At 49.6% G+C, this 19,979-nt stretch overlaps 1 protein-coding gene across 1 annotated transcript in view; it reads left to right on the top strand.

The window, feature by feature from the left end:
• The window catches only part of FANCM (FA complementation group M), a 63,017-nt gene extending 43,979 nt beyond the window's left edge, over positions 1-19,038 (top strand). Inside the window, 11 exon segments of the mRNA XM_088533794.1 lie at positions 7,668-9,428; positions 9,431-9,542; positions 10,752-10,831; positions 10,935-11,003; positions 11,520-11,648; positions 12,861-13,017; positions 14,029-14,135; positions 15,190-15,760; positions 16,328-16,720; positions 17,905-18,196; positions 18,909-19,038. Coding sequence (XP_088389920.1) covers positions 7,668-9,428; positions 9,431-9,542; positions 10,752-10,831; positions 10,935-11,003; positions 11,520-11,648; positions 12,861-13,017; positions 14,029-14,135; positions 15,190-15,760; positions 16,328-16,720; positions 17,905-18,196; positions 18,909-19,038 — 3,801 coding nt within the window.
• The last annotated feature ends 941 nt before the right edge of the window (positions 19,039-19,979 follow it).

Below are 19,979 nucleotides of genomic sequence, written 5' to 3'. Positions count from 1 at the left end.
TTGCACAATAGATTTTTTTAAAAAAATCAATGAATTGCATAATCTTTTCAAAAATAAGTTAAAATTTTTGGGATAATTGTTATTTTTATATTGCATTTATATATTTTTAATAACTAGGAGAATAAATTGGCGCATTCAGGAAAAACAAGGAAAAGAGAGACCCCAAGTATGAACCGTGGAACAGGCACATCCACTGCAGAAAAGCCTTTAATGCCTGGGTGGCTTTATTACTACAGCAACAAGAGCTGGGCAGATGGGGATGGATTTTCAGCACACTGCTGGCAGGGATTTTTGTGTAACATGGTAACAAATCAAGTTGTCCTTATGCAAAATAATTCAGTGGCTTTTAAGCATTTTGAAAATTAAATTGTACTGTTTGGACACAAGGTCAGGGCAAACTAATCATTTTTACTGAAAATGTATTTGTCTCAATATCAATAACAGGAAATACTAAAGTGTTTTTTTTTTTTTTCCCTGGGAATTAGACAACTCTTAGCGACTCTTTAGAAGTCGTGATGTTGTCAAATGGTGTCACTGTGAGTGTCCATCTCCCCGCTCCAAGCGGCCCGTTACAGCCAAAGCCGATATCCTTCCTGGAGAGGCAGGGGAAGGGCTCCCGCAGGCAGGGCTGGCTCTGTTACCTGTGACAGCAACACCTGGGAGGCAGAGTTTGGAAGATGATCCCAAGGAGCTGCCTCTAAAGCTGCCTGTGTCATCTGCCTTGGAGCGATTCGTTAGATGAAATGCCTGGCAAAGGGAAAACCGTCTCAGAGGGTCCTCAAATTGCAAGGAGGCAGAAGTTACTCTCCCTGGTTTAAAAGCTTTAACCTGCATATACTTCTTGGGGAAAATACAAGGTTTCCAGCCAGCTGTTTTTTGTTCCCAAGAGATCCTGAACACAAAGTTGAAAGAAATTCAAGTAAGGACAGTGAAAAGAATAGACCCTCATTGGCGATAGTATGACTTTGGTCAGAAAAATCTAATATTAAATATGGCAAGACTTCTTGCCCAGCCAGGGTCAAACAATTTAGGACAGCAAGTGCCGCTTTGCTGTGGTGTTAACGAGAGCTGGGTAACGGGTCGGTGCAAGCGCGGGTTTGGCCGGGGCTCCGGGAGCCCTTTTCGGGCGCTGCGGCTCACGGAGCAGGGGACAGGCACCCACAGCAGGTCCAGCAGCCTGGGGAGCCCAGTGCAGAGCGGGGCAGGGCAGGAAAGCTGCTCGCGTCCTTCTTGCGCTAAGGCTGCGGGAGGGAGAACCGGCAAGGCTGGAAACCTTGGCCTCCAATTAAAACAGTTTTTGTGCTATATTGATTTTTTTTTTGATCTTGTTGCCAGATGGTTCAAGTCTGAACTCCAATTAAGGCTTGTTTAGATTGCTCAGACCCGAAGCTGCAGGTGCTCTGTGTTTTTCCCGATAATCCTGGGGAGTTTTGTGCTCTGGCAGCGGGCTGGGCTGTCGCTGTGGCAGGGCCAGGGCTAGTGCAGCTGGTGGGACACCGGGATGGGACCGGGGCCACCTGTCCTTGGAGCACTCACTGCTCCGGGACACGGGATGGGGCCGCCTGTGCTGGGAGCACTCGCTGCTCCGGGGCACGGGATGGAGCCGCCTGTGCTGGGAGCACTCGCTGCTCCGGGACACGGGATGGGACCGGGGCCACCTGTCCTTGGAGCACTCGCTGCTCCGGGACACGGGATGGGGCCGCCTGTGCTGGGAGCACTCGCTGCTCCTGGGCAGCACTGCCAAAGCCTCCCCAGCCCTCGGCCTCAGCTACACGTGCTCCTTCCAGCCTAGCCTTGGTTCTCTGCAGGGATGCCTTAATATTCCATTCCATGCTTGGAAAACAAACACAAATACCGAGTAGGTGCCCTAGGGTGGCACCTTAACCTACAGAGGAGCTCCGTGTGCGCTCCGGGTTACGTGGCCGTTCCACCGCGTGTCCAGCTCCCTGCCTGCCCTGGCGCCCATCCCCAGGGTGTCGGTGCTTCTTCGCCCTCCCCATGGTCGGGAGGGTAGCAGAGCATTATGTGGGGTATAATATCTCAGCACTGTTTTTCTGTGTCCTGCAGTGGCTTGCAGGGATAAGGCTTAGTGCAGTACAGTGCTGTTTATTTGGAACACTGGAGCACTATTGTAATTGGAAAGCTACTTTTAGATGCAATAGGTTGGTGTTTTCTTGGCTATAGCTGTGCTGTTTATATTTTTAATGTTGATATAGAAATGCCGTAATTTTTAGGATATGTTTATGGCTGGTGGGCTTCCGGAATGCCTTTGCTGTCTGTTTTGATGGAAATTATATGTTGATATCCAAATCACTGCTCTCTATCCCCCCGCAACCTTTACTTGGGGGGAGGAGGACCCTTCCGTTTATTTTTGCAGTGCTTAACACAAAATTAAGCATCTTTTGCACACAGGCAAAAGAAATCAAATAACAAATGCTGGCTATAACATATCTGTGAGGTTAGCTAACCAAGCAATCTGTGGTTGCAGGTTGGACACCTACAGTACTGCCTGGCTCTCCCTAGCCCAGAATGTTTGTAAGTAAGTGAAGCCGTTGCTGAACCACAGATTAATTGATTGTTTTAACATTTCAGATGTCCCTGAACATCCACTCTGCCTCTGTACCCTCTTAATGATACCTGTTTCCGTGATTGCACGGGTGCACCATATTTTGCTAATAAATGTTCCTGATTTTTTTAGCTGTATTTGTTGTGTAGTCAAATACTCCCTGAAATTAATATACCGAAAAGGGACAAGAAGAGAAGTGCATAGTGGCCAGGGGCCAGGAGCAGAGAGGATCTCCTCCAGAATGCCAGGAGCTGGTGATGGATAAGCAGCCCTGGGTGTCACAGGAGCGGGAGGTGTCGGTCACGGCCTTTGGTTTTGGAGCAGGGTGCCGGAGTTGACCATTCCTTCTAGGAACAGGTGAGAACTGGAAATTACATCCACAGCAAGATTATTTTTGTAGCATCCTTATTTTTACATGGCCTCTCTCTCACTGGACAGAGGCAACACGTGGGTTAAAGCAGCTGCTCTCTGGCAACTGTGCGAGTTTTGTCCTTTTCTTTCCCTCCAGTCTTATTCCTGGGCAATACCAAATAGCGAAGGCGTTCATGTTAAGCCGTGGAGCGTTTTATTGTGCGCGCTGCCCAGCCAGGGGAGCCGGGTGCCGGGGCAGCGCCGTCCCTCCAGGGCAGGCAGGGGCCGCAGGGAACGGCCTGCGGGCGGTTCAGCATCCTCGGGAGCTTCCGAGTAGAGCAGCTCAGCCAAGGACGGAGTAAATCCAGCCCCAAAAATGGTCTTAGTCCCACAAAAATATGTGCTTGCGGGGAGTGGATCAATCTGCAACCTCGTCATTCAAATAGCAGATCAGCATATTCCCCTATGTCTATAATCTGTCTGCTCTGCTTGGGCAAAAGCCTCAGTGAAAACCACCACCCTTCATGTTGTAATTATTATTATTAAGATGCATGTTAAAACAACACTTGAGGAAAAACCCCACTTAACTACATTACCTGCACTTATTCCTTATTAGGGTTTAATGCTTGATGTTAAAACTAAAAATACAAACACATTTCTGTCCAAAATCTAACCAATAAACAGTTCAGAAAACAGATTTTTCAGGTTTTGAGTCAGACCAGACTTGAATGCCAGTTATTCTGATGGTTTTACCCTAGTTTCAATCAAGATTTAAATTATGAAAGTTGAAATTGGCAAAATGTGTATAAGCATCTATTTACAGACTTACATTTTCATTTTCAAATAGCAAAACCAGCAGGGTTTTAGCAGACATCTGAATCTAGTTTTTAAAAATATATGTATATATCCAAAGCAGCTTATGAGGATGGAGAGGGTGGTGTTAATTTCGCTTCTGACATGAGCTTCCTTAAATTTAAATGCTGGAGTGTGAAATTGGGATAAGCAAAACTTTATTTGCATATATAAGTATACAGACACACACACATATGTGTACATACATATGAAGTCCTTAAAAATGTAAAGTTTAAGTATTTAAAAGTTGTCTTTTTTATTTTCTATATTAAGAAAGCCGTTGCTCTTTGAGCTGCCCTAGTAATTCCAAGCAAGGTCATCGCTTTAATGCGAGGGGCCGTTTCCGCTCCTGCCTGACCTACTTGGTGCGCGGCGGAAGGGCTCAGCGCACAGATGGAGCCTGCAGGTTGGGGTGCTGGCTGCAGCCGTGGCCTCGCACGCCATCCGCAGCGACGAGACGTTCGAGGAGAAAGTCCTTTGTACAGGAGAGAGTGTTTTGTACAACCGCGTGGAATAAAGCAAATTAGAACAGTTATGTAAGCCCTTGTAAGCCTGAAATTAGGTTACTAACGTTTGCCCTCGAAGCTAAATTTGTCTTCTGGCCTGTTTTCTTCACACACAGCTTTTATTTCTTTCCTGTGGCTATCAATCCTGTTACAGGCCAAAAGTAGTCAATGTAATTTTAGAAATGAAGGTTCATATGCATAAATAGAGCTAGATATGACTAATACTTATTTTCTGATATGACTTGTTGATTTTTTTGCTTGTTCTTGAGATAGTTGTGCCGAATGTAATTTGGGCTTCCAGTAAAGGACAGAAATCTTGTAAACACAAATTTAAGGACAAAGCCTGCAGTTAGGTCGGCCCTTGCCTTTCCCTGGCGAGCTGTGTGGATTGAACCTCTGGAGCCTCTGGCACTGAGATGTGTTTGCAGGAACTTGCACGGCTTCAGGCTGCCCGGAGCCCCCGTCAGCTTTGGGCAGTGGTTGGTGGCAGGGGAAGCTGCTGGTGCCCTCCTCTGCCTGTCCCACGGGCACTCGTGTCCCGCTGGAACGTGCCGTTCCCTTGCTGTAATGCAATGCCTCTGATTGTGGCAATGCATGTTCATGCACCGTACTGCAGGTGTGGTGGCTGTCTTTAAGGTACTTCAGCTTGAATGTGGGCAATTTGGTTGTTGTCCCCACAGGGGACATGGTAGGAGTGACATTCTTTAAGCCTCTCCCACCCGCTTTCTGCCTCAGGAAACTCCCGAGGTGGACGTGATTTCCAAGGGGGCATTTAGTGACTCGCTGGATTTCTCTGCCGTGGATGTGGGCGGTTGTCCTTCTGATCCAGCTCTTGTCCTGGAAGCGGTGGTGAACAGCTCGTTCCTACCGGCTGTTCCTAGGCCACGTGTGATTCTGCAAAGCCCTGTTGCATCCTCAGACAGGCAGAGCCTTGGAAACCCTTTCTGAAAGCCAAGCAGACTGTGTGCCTGGGAGCACGCTCGTGTTTCTGCTTGTTGGCCCCTTTGCAGAAATCTAATGGGTTTGAAACCGATGAGGTTTATTTCAAAAGTAATACCAACCTTTTCTGAAGAAGACTCGTCCACTGATTATTTATTATAGCTTCTGCAAATTTATGAAGTTAGAGACCTCTGGCTTTCCAAATCTCCCCAGGATTTCTAAAAGAAAAGGCACCATATTTTCCATGCCCTAGTTCCTGAATTATGTGGTGTGCTGTAAGCCAGAGGTTACATACTGTTATTAGCAGGTCAGGAATTCATTCCTGAGTTTCTTTAGGTCTCTGAGATGTCATGATACGGGTCTGTGATTTGTTCCTAAATGTACAGCTTCAGGTTTGACCATATTAAAGCAGAGATTTTTTTCTTTTCCCTAGTTGACCCCTGATCCAGAGATCATTTGAATTATTGTTCAGCCTCCTCTATCTTTTTTTGCAAGTCTCATCAGTGCTGAATTTCTTTTATTTGGGTCACTGATCTAAATGCGGAAAATGTAGGGCCAAGAATGATCTGTGCTGGGCCCAGCAGAAGTGGATGGGCTGGTGAACAGCGCTTCGTGGTTTAGTGGTTTGGCAGCTAATCAGTCTTTAATCCACTTAATATATGTTGTGCTTGTGTAGTGCTTGGATACTGAATCAAAACATTGTGTAACATCCAATCGTGTTGCTTAGAGAAATCTAAGCGCATCGTTGTCAGCACCGTTATCTTGTCAGCAAAGCATGCGGTCCCCTCAGATGACATTTAGGAAGTTAATTTGCCCAGGGCTTTTTGATTGCTGTTTGTTATTGCTCTTACTCTGTATGAAGAGTTCCATATCTGCATTCTTCGTTTTGACTGAGGTTGAAAGAAACTAATCATGTGGAAGCTGCCGATGCCAAAATCGTCTTTTAATCCCTTTTGCGTCCTTGCCCTGTGGGCCGCGCTGGCAGCGTGGGGCGCTGCTGGCCGCGCTCCCGCTGCCCGTGGCCTTGGCCACGCTCGTCGAGGCGCCGGCGGCCGCAGCGGTGCCCTGGCTGCTCCTTCCTTGCCCTCCTTCCTTGCCCGTGGGAGCAGGAGGCATTTGGAGCTCCCTGCGCGGAGCCTCCTTCCCTGCTCTGCCCTGCCGGCCTTGCAGAACGGGCAGGGGACGGCCCTGGGGCACGGAGGTCGTGAGCGCAAACAGGGTTCGTTGCCCTGGCCCCAAAACAGCGTGTTCCCACGTTGTTTATTCAGCCTGGGATCCTTTGGGGCCTTCTGCATGCGAAGGCGGTGTTCAAATCTAAACATTGAGTGTCACTTTACTTCCTACGAGGGAGGAGAGTGAGCAAGCTGTGCTGATCCTGGCTCGTCTGCTGACGCCTCCCGTCGGGGACCTCGGGCTGGGGGATGTGATGGGCGATGTGATGGTGTTTGCAGGAATTAGGCTCGCACCAAGCTGCCAGGGCTGGCTGAGGGCTCTGCCCTGTCTGCCTGGCATGGCCTGGCTTTGCCGGCTGCTTCCCGAGGCTGCAATAAGGCTGCTCTTATTTCCTCGAGGGGCTTCCCCGGCTCCCCGAGAAGCTGCGGGCAGGTAGCAGCAGCTCCAGCTGTGCCCCGTGGGAGCTCTGCCTGCTCCGTCTCTCCACAGGCTCTTTCAGGAAAGATCCCCTCTCCATTCCCGGGTCACACATTTATGGATTTATCGTGTCAGTCGCTGGGGCAGAGTCATGTCAAGAACAGCTCTGTGACGACTTCTCGATCCAGGCAGTTCTCACGAGGTTTCCCAACGGTACCCAGTAGGGAGTCACGGCAAAATCTGCAGCTGCCTTTTTCAAGGATATTTTAGAGCTGATTCCCTTTAAGCAGGGCCAGTAGATTTGCTGTAAATTGTAGAATATCATATTATGTTATTTCTAGAACTGTAATACTGCATTTATTTAGAAGTCCAATATTAAGTTTATTTTAAAAGGCATATAAGTGTATTTATGAATGTAAGACTAATAAATATCAATTGAAAAAAATACCTTCTGCATATGTTAGAAGTTCATAATGTAACATTCATCCCAGTAGCAAAAATGGCCGTATGAAGAGAAAGGAGCCTGAGAACTGCAGGCTCACTCGCACTTGAGTCAGGTGGTATTTTAGTTTGCCTGTGCAGAGCACTGTGCACTGCAGCTCTGCTAAATGCCATCTCTAACTGTGCTTGGCTGCTTCTGCTCATCTTAGTCATTCAGGTGTGACTACCCAAGCACAGATTTGCAGTTAAGCTTCCAACAGGTATTTGTTTGAAACTTGTGAACTTGAATGCAAAAGATTTTACTGTTTTGTTTTGTTTTCCTTCTTAACAAATTTTGGCAGAAAGCCTGACACTTATCTCCTACTAACAGGTATAAGTCTGTGTGTGTTCATGATAAATATTGCACTTTCTTTTTTCAACAGGGAGATTGCAGCTATGAACGGGAGCTTCAGCCTTACTTGCATATTGAGGATGTTAACGTCCAAAGGAATAGAAGCCCCTTTTCCAAGCCCAGCACCACGTTTGGTCAGAAAGCACAATCAGCTGGAAAAACCCTGGTGCACAGGTCAAAAGCAAAAGCACTTTTGCCTTATATAAATGATGCTGAGACTGAATTAATTTCTGATTTTAAAATAACAAACACAAAGACACTCAGAACTTTGGGTTTAAATTCAGAAGCACCTGCAGTGCCCACAGAAGCCTGTGCTTTAGATTCTGCCACAGCAAGGGCGCTTGCACAGGATGAAAATACTGATCAGGGCAGCCAGGAAGATGATGAAATAGAGAAGGTGACGTTTGACTTAAATGATTTTACTGACCTATGTGACAGCTGTGAAAGTGCTGTAAATCATGAAAGTGCCCTAATAAAGGAAGGTAAATCTGTAGATAACGTGTATAGCTCGCTGGGCGCCAGCCGTGCAGATTCAGGTTATGGTAGTGTTACAAGTGAGAAGTCACCTGTTTCTGCCGACTTGTTTTACCTTCCTGAATCACAGTTAGATTCATTTGCACCTGTGACACCATCTGAGGAATCTCCTTGGTTAAAAGAAGTATTCTCTGGTGTGCAAAGGCTTCTATCACAACCTCCTCCCTCTCTGAATCAGCTTGATGATTTTGAAAGCTCCTTGGGAAGTGGAGAAGCAGCGATTTGTCCTGTTCAAAATGCTGTTCCCAGCAGTTCCCCAGGCAGACTGCAGGACGAAGTCTCCCCTGCTTCTTCCAAAGCTGATTGTTCACCACTGCCATTGGAAAATCCTCCTGCACTGCGAGGCACCCGAGAACTGTGCGTCTCTGTAAAGAGCTGTCCTGCAAAGAATGCGTCACCTCCTGAGGCTGCTGCTGGGAGAGCCGAGGAGGAGCCTCCCTGGAGTGACAGCTTTGACGCTGTGCTTGACGGTGAAGAACTCACAGAAATTCCTGAGAAAACACTAACCATAAATCACACTCCAGCAAACAACCCATCCAAAAGATGCTGCTTTCAGGAAGATAGAGAAGTTCTTCCAATTAATGAGAAAAGAGTGGTTGCTGATGGAGAGAAGAGTATACATTTATTTGAAGACGAACACATCTATGATATAAGCGATGATTTTTGTGCTGCAAATGCAAAGCCCTTGGTCACGCCAGACGCAGGTGCCGTGTCGGGAGCAGGCTCCGAGCGGGCTGTTCCCGCCAGCGCGGCTGAGCCGCTCCTGGACGAGGGCGGCCTGGACGACTGCTCTCAGGAGCTGTTTTCTGTTACCTTTGATCTGGGCTTCTCCTTCGAAGAGTGCGAGAATGAACACTTGGAAGATGGGAATGCTAATAGTGTCCAAAAAGCAACCGGTGGCGATTATGCAGCTGTTCAATCTGCTGAGGATAAATTACCGAATGATAACTGCAGGCTTCAAACACCACCCAGACGGGACTGTGGAAGCCTTGAGAACAGTTCGACACCGTTGCCCTCCCGGGGCTGGAGGCCAAGGCACACGGAAATGCTGCGGGACGCTGGGGCTGCTGCTCGGAGGCCAGGAGACAGCGCGGGAAGGGGCTCGCCTGCAGCCTTGGCTGTGTCACTCCCTGCCCCAGCAGGGAGAAAGCTCCTGCCCGTCGAAGGTATCCAAAGAATTGCTGTGAATGTTTGCTCTAGTGTCAGGCAGGAGATTCAGGAGATGGCGCTTACAGAAAAGGTAGATACGGGACCGCTTAGAAACACTCTCACTTTGAGAGTTCAGTCTTGGATGCGCTTGATTGTCCCTCGGGAAGAACTGAAATCCGAGAAGGTGCAAACCAGCATATTGCTCATGCACTTCCTATCGAGGGTAGGGATTTCAGCGGTAATCTTAGTTGCTAGCTTTGTGCTTAAATAAGAATGGAGAATCTACTTTCTCTTGAATCTTCAGCTAAGTTTTGACCAGTTTAGAAGGAGGTTCCTTACAACCACCGTGGTGGTTATAATACCAAAAACTGGCTCATTGAGGAGACCTTCCAGAAACATCACATCTTCTAACACATCCCATGTACTAACCAGCCATTTGAGGCTGGAAGACATATACACACGTGTATTGTTGCTATGCACATACATACACATCAGATAGAGTGCTCTGGACTGGTGTCTGAAATCTCTCTGCGAGTGCTCCCAGCGCAGCTACGTATGATCCATACAACTGTGTGGCCTGTAGCTGTCTTTCAAACCCTTTCTTAGTCCTTGCGTATCTTATTCACATCACGTTGCCCTGTTATACTGCAGACACTAGTGGATCCCTTCCCCTTTCCCTTCCTGGGAATGGGCTTTCTGAACTTCCCCAAATGATTTTGTTATGGTCCTTAAACACTGAAATTAAGTGCAAATAGCTTGTTTGGTTGGTAAGGCATCTTTTTCTGATCGTCTTTGAATTTGTCTGCTGGTCGGTAGATTTCCTGAATCCTCCTGTTTGCTCAAAGCCGCAGTGTTTCCTGAATCATCACGCTCAGTTTGTGGACTATAAGGAACCCATAAATTTTGAAGTGTATTTGATAAAGCACCCCAAACTGGTGGTGCGGGCGTGCAGGGGCCCTCAGGCCTCGCGCCTGCAGCGCGGCAGGCACTGCCCTCCGCTCCAGCTGCTGTCGCGGGTTGGGCCCCTCCGTTTCAGTGCCCGGCCGTGCTTTTCCGTGAAGAAATTCAAGTCAGCGAGAGCTAGAGCTGGAAGGGAGCTTCCCCCGTCCTGCCAGGCTCGTGGCTCTTATCCCCCTTAGAGCAGCTCCATCCCTTCCGCAGAGTTTTCCACCTTCCCTTTGCTTTACTGCTCCTGCCCGTGGTCATCACTCAGAGCCATTCTGTAAACAGGATTTATCCTCCCTCTCAGCTGGAGCTTATTTATTGTGGTTAACAAGGCCAACGGGAGCAGCGTTGGCCACCTGGATCAATAAGCAATCTCTCCTGTGGGTGCTTTTGTAAGAGGCAGGTTTTGTAAGAGGCGGTTGGCTGCAGCAATATTGTGTGGTGAACAATACGTTTCTTACAAAGGCTGTGTGCTGTTTTTCTGTAGGAACAAGCAGTGAAAGTGAAGAAGAGGTTGTTATCCGCGTGAAAAATAGGAAAAAAGAAAATGTTTTGAAGTCTCCTGATGTGAGTCTTGCTGTGGGGGGAGATGAAAAGCAAAGAGGACGAGAAAGCCCACACATAGAAGCAAAAGTCCTCTCTGCAATTATACTCTTTTCTGTTTATGTAGGTTATGAATGACAGTGATTTTGAATCACCGGTTCGTGCCATCAGAAAACGTAGACACCCCCTTAGTATGGTGAGTGTGCACTTTGGGGAGATGGAGGAAAAATAGTACAAGCTTGTTTAGGGATTATATTTTTAAACGTTTAATCTTCCTCCAATCAGTAGGCAAGCGCTCTTACTAAAAAGATTTTGTGCTATCTGAATGTAATCTTTTCCTTCCTTCAGTTCTTTCCCAAATTCCCCAAGATTAATTTGTACTTGTTTGGCAGTGAATTATTGCTGTAGGCATAAGAGCTCAGCCTTTGAGAGAGGCACTAAAATAACCTTTATTCCAGCAAGCTTTGAGTCAACAAATTGTTCATATCACACTTAGCGTGGTTTTTCTTCCCCACAACACATTTTCTTGTTCCTTTCTAAATATCTGCTACTTTTCTATTTAATAGAATGGTTAGCATTATTGTATTGTTTTGCAATTTCAAGCTTGAAAATTCAGACATTGATGGAAAAAAGATGAAGGATATCTGTGTAATTAGAATGCTTTGCTTGCCTCAGCCTTGTTTATTAAAGTGCCTGTGGCTGGTTCCTCTAGTCAGATGTGTCCAGCGACGAGAGCGTGGATTTTCCCGGGAGCACCCGGGACAGCAGCGCAGCAGCCTGCAAGGAGAAACAGCCGCGAGGTGCGAAACGGCAGAGGGTCAAGAGCAGCCGCACACGCAAGGTAGGAGCGTGCGCGCCCTTCCGAGCACTCCAAAGGGCAAAGTTGGAGCTGTTTGCACTGAGTTGTCATTTAGGTGACTGAAGTGCTTTGCCAGAGCTCTGCGTCTGTAAGTATAGATGTTTGCAACGTTTCAGAAAAGAACCAAAGCTAGAACTGGTGTTATTCTACTTTGTGTCCAAACTGCAAGAGTAAACTCCAACTATTTTCTAATTTGTCTAAATTTAAAACCTTATAAAAAGCCAAAAAAACTCAACACTCATTTCACATTCTTAGGACAAACACTTACCGTGTCATAGAGTCATTCCGGTGCCTGCGTGTGTATGTATCTATTTTTATGGCATTATGTAGAATCTTAAAGTCCTGTGATATAACAATAGATGTGCAGCTGGGCAGCAGTTCACTTTTAGGACATCATTTATTACTGTTGGTGTTAATATCTGTTTCACACAAGTTAGCTCCACACTGGAGATGAGATGAGACCTGGGAACATTGGATAATGATTTCAGCTCTCACCTCCATTGCCTGACTTTAGAGGAGTCCCCAGGTCCCTGCATAATAACATTCTGATGCAAAAAAAAAAAAAATTTACACTGCAAGTAGGGAGATACACAAAGGTTAGTTAGATCTGAGAAACTCAGGTTCTTTGCTATAACTTACGCTATTAGGACACTTGAGATATGAATATATTACCTACTCTAGTGGTTTCGGCTTGGGACATCTCAAGAGAGTAGATGCTTCCCTCCACCCAAAGCTTAAGTCTTAGCGCAGTGTTTCATACTTGAATCCACCAGTGCATCAAGAGCTTGCCAGAATGCGGAGCTGGGAGTGTATATCCAGAGTAAACGGAAAAGCTCTTGGGTAGGCATGCATTCCTCCAGGAGGGGATTGCAGCAATGGGCACTACGAGGCACACTGTGTGTTTTTTCATGCTTGATCCAACACACACGCACCCTTTGGGTAACGTTTGTGCATTGGCTCCAGCTTCACCTTCTGCTGTGGTGGGACTGATCTTCGGGCTCTTTCAGATATTTCACTGAGCTTTGTGTTCTTAGCATCGCTTCCCTTGTGCTGGGTTCTGTTTCCTACCACGTCTGGTCACTAGTTATCTTCTGAAGTCCTGCACGGATGTGGCTGAGGATCTCACATGCAACATTAATTAATTGGGAGCCAACTTCTCTAACTCGAAACGTTTGCATTTTCTTCTTTTTTTAGGATGCAGCGAGGCAGTTTTTGGAGGAAGAAGCTGAGCTTTCCCAGCAAGATGTGGATTGCGTTTCATCTGATGAGAGTGATGATTCAGAGAATGAGCTGAACTCTTCACTTGCCCAGTTTCTCAATGATGATTCAGAGTTCACCCAAGTATTAAATGGTGAATGAAGAAAAATTCTGATGGTTTTAAGATGGGAGGTATCAGTGAGGTGGTGCACAGCAGGCAGGGTCATTCTGTCAGTTACTGCACGTGTCAGTTTAGAAGCAGTGAGCTCTCGGCTGTGCTAAACCCAGCATCTCCATGCTCTGTTCGTGCCTTCTGCGTTGGTGTTCCCGGGGGTTCCGTGTGCAGGTGCCTCCCCAAAGGCCTCTGCGGTGCAGTAGCTCTGTGCAGGCTCCAGTGAGTTCCCGGAGGATGTGGAGCCTGGGAGCTGGCCCTGTGCTGAGCACCAGCCCACGGGCGCCCGTGGGGCTGCACAGAGGCAGCTCCCCCTGCACTGAGAAACCTCGGAGCCTTTCGGGGCTTTGGTAGAGAGAGATCTGAAATAAGGGTCTGAAATGTGAAGGTAAAGTTACAGTGCTGACACTGTCACAGATGGAATTCATGCTTTTATTTGGGGCTGAGGTGAACTGCATTAATGAACCTTGTCTTCCCCCTTTTTTTTTTTTTGGATAATGGGAAATGCAAAAGCTCTTCTTCCCATTAAAGGGGTTCTCAGCAGTTTTTACTGAGGCTTTTCCTTCCTCCCTGAGAACTGTTCCTTGTAAGATCCTGTGTGTAGGCCCACCCCTCTCGCCCCTGGAACAAGTTGTCCTTTCTGCTTGGGAAGGGCTGGCACCGTGGGGGAGGGAGGCGCTGGGTCCGTGTTCGGGGGCCAGGGCTCTTCCCTCTGCTCGGAGCAGCCTGTGCTGTCTGCTGAGCATTGCTGCTTCAGGGCAGCTCTGAGGAAGGCTCCCCGGGGAGGCCAGGCCTTTGTCCTGCTGGGATCTTTACAGGCCTCTGGAGAATTCCAATTCTTCCCCCCCGCCTCCCCCCCTTTTTTTTGTGAAATACAGATTTTTGGGGAGCTTATCATGAAATTGTTTATTGTGGAAAACATAATGTAACAAAATAATGAAAGAAATAATTATTTATAAAAAACTTTATTCTCTTTTCTTTCTTTTAATTCAGAGTCTGAGATGCAAGGAGTTTACTTGGAATCGGTGCGTAGTCCAGCCCTTGGCAACAGATACAAGATGGTTCACCGGGGATTCAGCAGCAGGGCGATTTTCTCACAGGTATGAGATAACCCGAGTGCCGTCTGTGTGCAGTTCAGTTTGCACAGAACCATTTAGGTTTCAGTCTTACTTTGGGGTGTGCCTTTTGGCTTCCTTTTGATGTCTCAGTCTAAAAAGCTGCCCCACGGGTGCACGGTGGCGAAAGCAGAGAGGTTCCTGCTGGAGAGGGGTGTCGGGCAGTTTGTCGGGAGAGGGTCCCAGCCGTGGCCCTTTCCATCTCCGCTGAGCAGCGGGAGGGGGCTCAGCTCCACGCCGGGCTCTGCGCCAGCCCTTCGTGCCCCTCTGCTGCCTGCCGCTGTCACACAACGTGCTGACTTGCATCTTGCCAGGAAGGTTCCTTTGGGCCGGGGGGGTTTCCAGCTGGCTGCAGGTTCAGGAGAGAAGCAGTTCTGCAGGGTAGGGGTAGCAGACAGCTCGGGCCCTGTCACCCCTGCAGGGAGGGTTGCCCTGAGCTCTTGAGGCCAGACAAGCACCGATGCTGAGAGGGGGGTCCCGCTGGCTCTGGACAAACTGGAGGTCAACTCCTGGCACGTGGTTTGGAAGCAGGAGGGAGTGAAGCAGCGCGTGGGGCGGCGCTCCCGTCTCCTGAGCCCCGGTGCCCGCATCGCGTCACGGCCCGCGGGGCTGCCCGTGCCCTGCTCGGGGTGGGCAGGAGCCTGCACTTGGTTCTGCCTTACCCTGCGCTGCACGTGCCAGGACATGAACCGCTGCTGGCACTGCCTTTTTCCCTATGTGCCTTTAACTTTCCATTCTCGTTTCTCAGAGCCCGAGCACGGTAGGTAATTGATAAAATTGGAAAACTGGATGCTCAGAATGGTTGGCAGTCCCCTCTGTCCCAGCAAGGTCTCCTTCTGTATCCTGCATGTATATAAATATATAAATAAAATATTCTGTATCACCTTCAGCACTGCAAAATTAGAGGTCTGTATTTGATGAAAAGGCTAGATTGTTTCATGACCATCTTTGCTCTGTGGTCCCTGTGCACAGGATGCCCTGAGACAGTGATACACAAGGCAAGAGCAGGGTTAATAGAATTTCAAACTTTTCCTCCCAGATTCCTGAGCAAGATGAGGCTTACACAGAAGACAGTTTCTGTGTTGGAGAGGAGCAAGAGGAAACTTGCCACAGAAGTGGATCTAGTGAGGAGGAAGTGTGTGTGGATTTTGATCTCCTGATCGGTGAGAGTTCTGCTAAGGGAAGCAAACAGTACCTCACTCGCCGTAGGAAAAAGCTGAACCAGGCCAAGATGGGAGAGGGCTCCGCCGCTCCCGCGCCGAAGAAGAAACCGTCCCGAATTATCGTCCTCGATGACTCCAGTGGGGAAGAGGCGAGCGTGGGTGAGGAGAAGCCCGTGGGGACAGGTCGTGGCAGGACGCAACAGGGAAATGCTCAGTTACCCACACCGCTGCCGTCGGGCCCTTCAGCACAGCACAAAGAAGTTGCTGGAGAAGTCCGTGCTCGTCAGCCCCTGGAGAATAAGGGTCAGGCGCTTCTTGGCCTGAAGGCTTCAGTGTCTGAAACACTTGATTTTCACCCAGAAAGTCGAGTCGGGAGCAGATGTTCCTCATCAACCGTCACTGGTCCTGATTCCAGGAAGGAGGATTCGGGGGCTCCCGCTGAGGTTGGTGTTAATTGGAAACACAGGCTTGGCTCTCGCCTCCCGCTTTGCTGCAGCAGCGTGGGGGCCTCGTCCCGAGCCCCGCGGCCGTGCTCCGCGCGGGCAGCGCCACGTCCAGCTTTACAGTGACGCCCTTTCCCTGGTGCAGGGACCTTCGGCGCTTGCAGTAGAGCTGGAGACGGTCCTAGTGATGGGTGAATGAGGGCTGAGGATTAGATGCTGCTGGTCAGCCGGCCGGCGTGGAGCAGTACGGATTGGTTTCACTTAGCAGAGAGGTTCCAGCAACCTGGGGTTGGGAAGACTTTGCTTTTGTGGTTATAAAATTCTTCTTCACTGTCCTAAACTAAAAACCTGCATAGTCTGAGGAGATGTGATTCCTGAACTTCTGCGCATGTTTTTCTGTCTGACTTCTTGCTTACAGCATTCAACTTTTTGTTGAATTTATTAGTGTTAGTGAATGCTGCACATGCCTGTGATTTAAGCCACTGACTAGTTATATGCTCAGCTAATTTGAGAGATTTATTTATTTATTTGGCGTGTTGTTCTTTGGCCTTGCACTCCTGAGTTCCCTTAGAAATACCGTGCGATTCTCCACATTTGCAGGCGGAAAGTTCCTTGAGGAGCGCCCGGACGAGCCCTCCAGCCGCTGCCGGGACGCCCTGGGCAGCCGCGAGCCGCGCCGCGCCGCAGGGACCGGCTCCCCTCTGCGTCCTGGTGGACGCTCGCGAGATCTCCTCGGGCCCGGCCGTCATCTCCTCGCTGAAGGCCGCCCACGGCGTCAGGGTGCACGTGTGCTCGCTGAGCAGCAGCGACTACGTCGTGAGCAACCGCATGGCGGTGGAAAGGAGGTGCCAGTCGGAATTGCTGAACGCTGCCAACAGGACCAAGGTTATCCAGAGGATCCAGCGCCTGCAGAGCATCTTTGAGAGGATATGTGTGATTGTGGAAAAGGACAGGGTTAAAGCAGGTGGGTGTTCCCTGGGAGCTCCATGCCAGGGGCCACACCAGCTCCATGCAAAATAACGGTCTAAACCCATTTTCCAGCTCCATAGGAGCCTTGCATTAAGATCACAGGTTAAACATTACAGTTGTTTGCTTTGTGTTGAGGGTACTTGGTATACACTGACATCCACAGTTGCTTAAAGAGGACTTTCTACTGGAGCAAGGGAAAGCAAGGTAACCGTATTATGGTTGCTGAGTTAATATGCCAAAAATCATCTTCAGGATAAAGAGGGCAAGAATGATGGAGTGAGGAAGGTGCTTGCACTGAAGTAGAAGTTAACTTGGGAGAAAACAAGAAGTGCTCTGTCAGATTGCGCCGGAAAGTTCTCCCCTGTGGAACCAGTGGGAATGGTAGCACCTGAGCAAGCCATGCTAGGTATTAAATCTACCTTCAAAGGGTAGTAAAAAAGGAAAAGTAGGGATTAAAATATATACTAGCTGGTACTTGAATAACTGGAATATAATCAGCTGCATGTAATCAGTTTTTTAGAAAAAAAGACAAAAGAGTCCGTGTCCAAGGAGTTACTTTGGAAAATCTCTGTTTGAGTTATTGCTTCATGTCAGCAAGTGCAGAAGAGATTCTCAGATACGCCTTGATAATCCCACCTGGGAAATCTGGGCTATTTCTTCAATTAATTCTTACAGTCTGGACTAGCCCTTTGCTTTAATTGCATTATGTAGTCAAGTGATTTTCCTAATGTTGCCTATTCCCAATGCCATCTAGAAAATTAAGTAATTTAAAGAAGTCCTGCCCCTGCTTTAAAAAAGATGAAACTCGAGCTCGCGGCTTCAGATAAACTACAGACATCTGGGGATACAAAACCCTGCTATTGAAATAGTTATTGTGGATGTAGCTTTGTTTTTATGACCTAGATGTCGTATCTGTGCTAGAGTAACTGTGAACGTGGTGCTGGAGCTGGTCACCAAAGACGCAGACTGCCCCGAGGACGCTCCGCTGCCCTCGCTTCCTTTGCGTTGCCTTTCTGCCCACCCTTGAAGCCACCGTTCAAGCACTTTCTGCTTGTGGCTTTACAAAACCTCTCTAGTCTGTCCTGGTGGCTATTCATTGTTTAACAGATGTTCAATTTCTTCACCATAATTCAGGGTTTACAGATAAGTCTCACTGAGTTTTTCTGTTGTAACTCTCAGGGGAAACATCCAGATTTTTCCAGAGGACTCAGTACTATGATGGAGTGCTCTCTGCCTTGGTCCAGGCTGGGATCCGAATCCTTTTTAGTTCCTGCCAAGAGGAAACTGCTGCTTTGCTGAAAGACCTGGCCTTGGTGGAGCAGAGGAAAAACGCTGCCATCGAGGTGCCAGCCGAAGTGGAGGGCCACAGGCAGGAGATGCTCAACTTCTACTTGAGTATCCCCAACATCAGCTACTTGGCCGCGCTCAACCTGTGCCACTCCTTTGACTCCGTGAAGAAGATGGCCAACAGGTAACAGCACCAAGCAGGTGACCTGCCCGTATGGGGAGGTGCTCACACCTCACAGCGGTGAATTTGTCTGGTTCGAGGTTGTAGCGCCTCTTCCTGCCCCTTTCCCATCTCTCTGACTTCACCCCAGCCATCAGGCTTGCACTGTGTCACCAATGAGGCCTTTGTGGCTGCTGTGGGGGGGTGATGGAGCAGAGGGAAGCAGTGACGGTGCTTGGAAAGGCTGCCAGTCTCCCTAGTCATTCCCCAACTTGTAGCTGGGCTGGGCTTAGCGGAGGTGCTTGGTCCTCAGCAGGGCTGGGACCGTCGCTGCCTCCTCGTGGGAAGCAGCCCGGGGCTGACCAGGGTGAGGGGGAACCTCCCCTGACTCCCCTTCTTCTCGGTCTCACCCTGGAGCACCTGCTGCCTGCAGGGGAGGCAGGATTGCCCTGAGCTGCCCATTTGTGCCTCACTGCTCCCCCACGGCTCTGCTGTCTCCACATCTGCCCTGTCCTCGGCCTAAGAGGTGAAGTTTGTCCCTCCTGCCCCACTCCCCTTTTCAGTGCCGCTCTCCTGCTCGTCCCGGTGCAGCCCCATCCCTGGAGCCCTGCAGGGTGCCGTGCGGCCTCAGCTGTGGCCCTGGACGCTCTCCCCGGCAGGGAGTTTCCCGCCCGGCTCCGTGTCGTCCCCGGGAGCTCGGAGCGGCCGTGCGAGGGGGTGTCCTGGTGTGTTGCAGCTCCCCGCGGGACGTGGCCGCCGCCGCCCGCGTGAGCCAGCAGAAGGGCGAGGAGATCGTGCGCTACCTGCGCTACGGCTTCGACGAGCAGATGCTGCCCCCGGCCCTCCGCCCCGGCGCCAGGAGCTGAGGACGGAGCCCCGGCCTCCCGCCTGGGGGGCTGCCTCCTTTCAACTGCACTTTATGTAGGTCGGATTCTCTGTAGAAGATGTAAATAAATCCCTGCAGAAAGGGCAGGGCGCTGTGTGGCGCGTTGCACCCGTGCAGGGTTTTCTCCAGGTGTGCGGGGCCGTGTCCCTGTCCCTGCAGCAGCTGCCCCGGCGCAGGCGCCTGGTCCGTGGCCGTGTTGCGACCTGACCCCGGCTGTAGGAGCAGGTGAGGGCAGAGGGACAAGAGCTGCTTCTTGCTGGCAGTGGCTGTCCCCAAACCCTGCCCAGCCACGCTGCAGCGCTGTGCTGCCACGCCGTGGCTGCCTGGGAAAAGGACGGTGGGTCCCCGCGTCCCTGCCTGCCCCAAGGGGAGCCGGGACCTGGGCCGAGCAGGCGTGAGCCAGCGGAGCCTGCTGCAATCTGGGGGCTGAATGCTCAGGGAGGCCTGGAACCCCTGCGTTGGGGACAGAGCAGGGCAGGATGCAGCCCCCTCCTCTGCAAGAACACCAAAGAGCTCAGGCTGGCCCTGGTGCTGGCAGCGGTTTTGGCTGTGCCTTCTAGAGCTGTCATGGCCACAGCTCCAGGAGCGAGGGGGAAGCTCAAAGCTTGGAGCAGGGCAGCCTGGAGGGCTGGTCCCCACCAAAAGCTGAGAAGGTTTGTTTCCCCCCCCCCCCCACCCTTCTTCTCCACATCACTCCTTTAGGCAGTATCTGCTCAAAGCTTTTTCTTTGTTCTTACTACTCAGCGTATGAGACAGGGCTTCCTGTAATTTTAAGATGAAAATGCATTTAAGAGACTGCTTAAGACTTTCAACTTCAAAAAATTGTTTCCTCTACCCCTTCACAAAGATGCTGTCAGATACTTGGTACCTTTTTATTACTAAAGAGAGTCAGCTTAGCTCACCTTAGAGGAAAATATAAAA

The sequence above is a fragment of the Tinamus guttatus genome, unplaced genomic scaffold, assembly GCF_059628265.1.
Source record: "Tinamus guttatus ecotype Peru unplaced genomic scaffold, ASM5962826v1 Tinamus_guttatus_pri_ptg000522l, whole genome shotgun sequence".
NCBI classification, from domain to species: Eukaryota; Metazoa; Chordata; class Aves; order Tinamiformes; family Tinamidae; genus Tinamus; species Tinamus guttatus.
The sequence above is the reverse complement of the archived record's forward strand: the minus strand, read 5'-3'. Positions and strand labels throughout refer to the sequence as shown.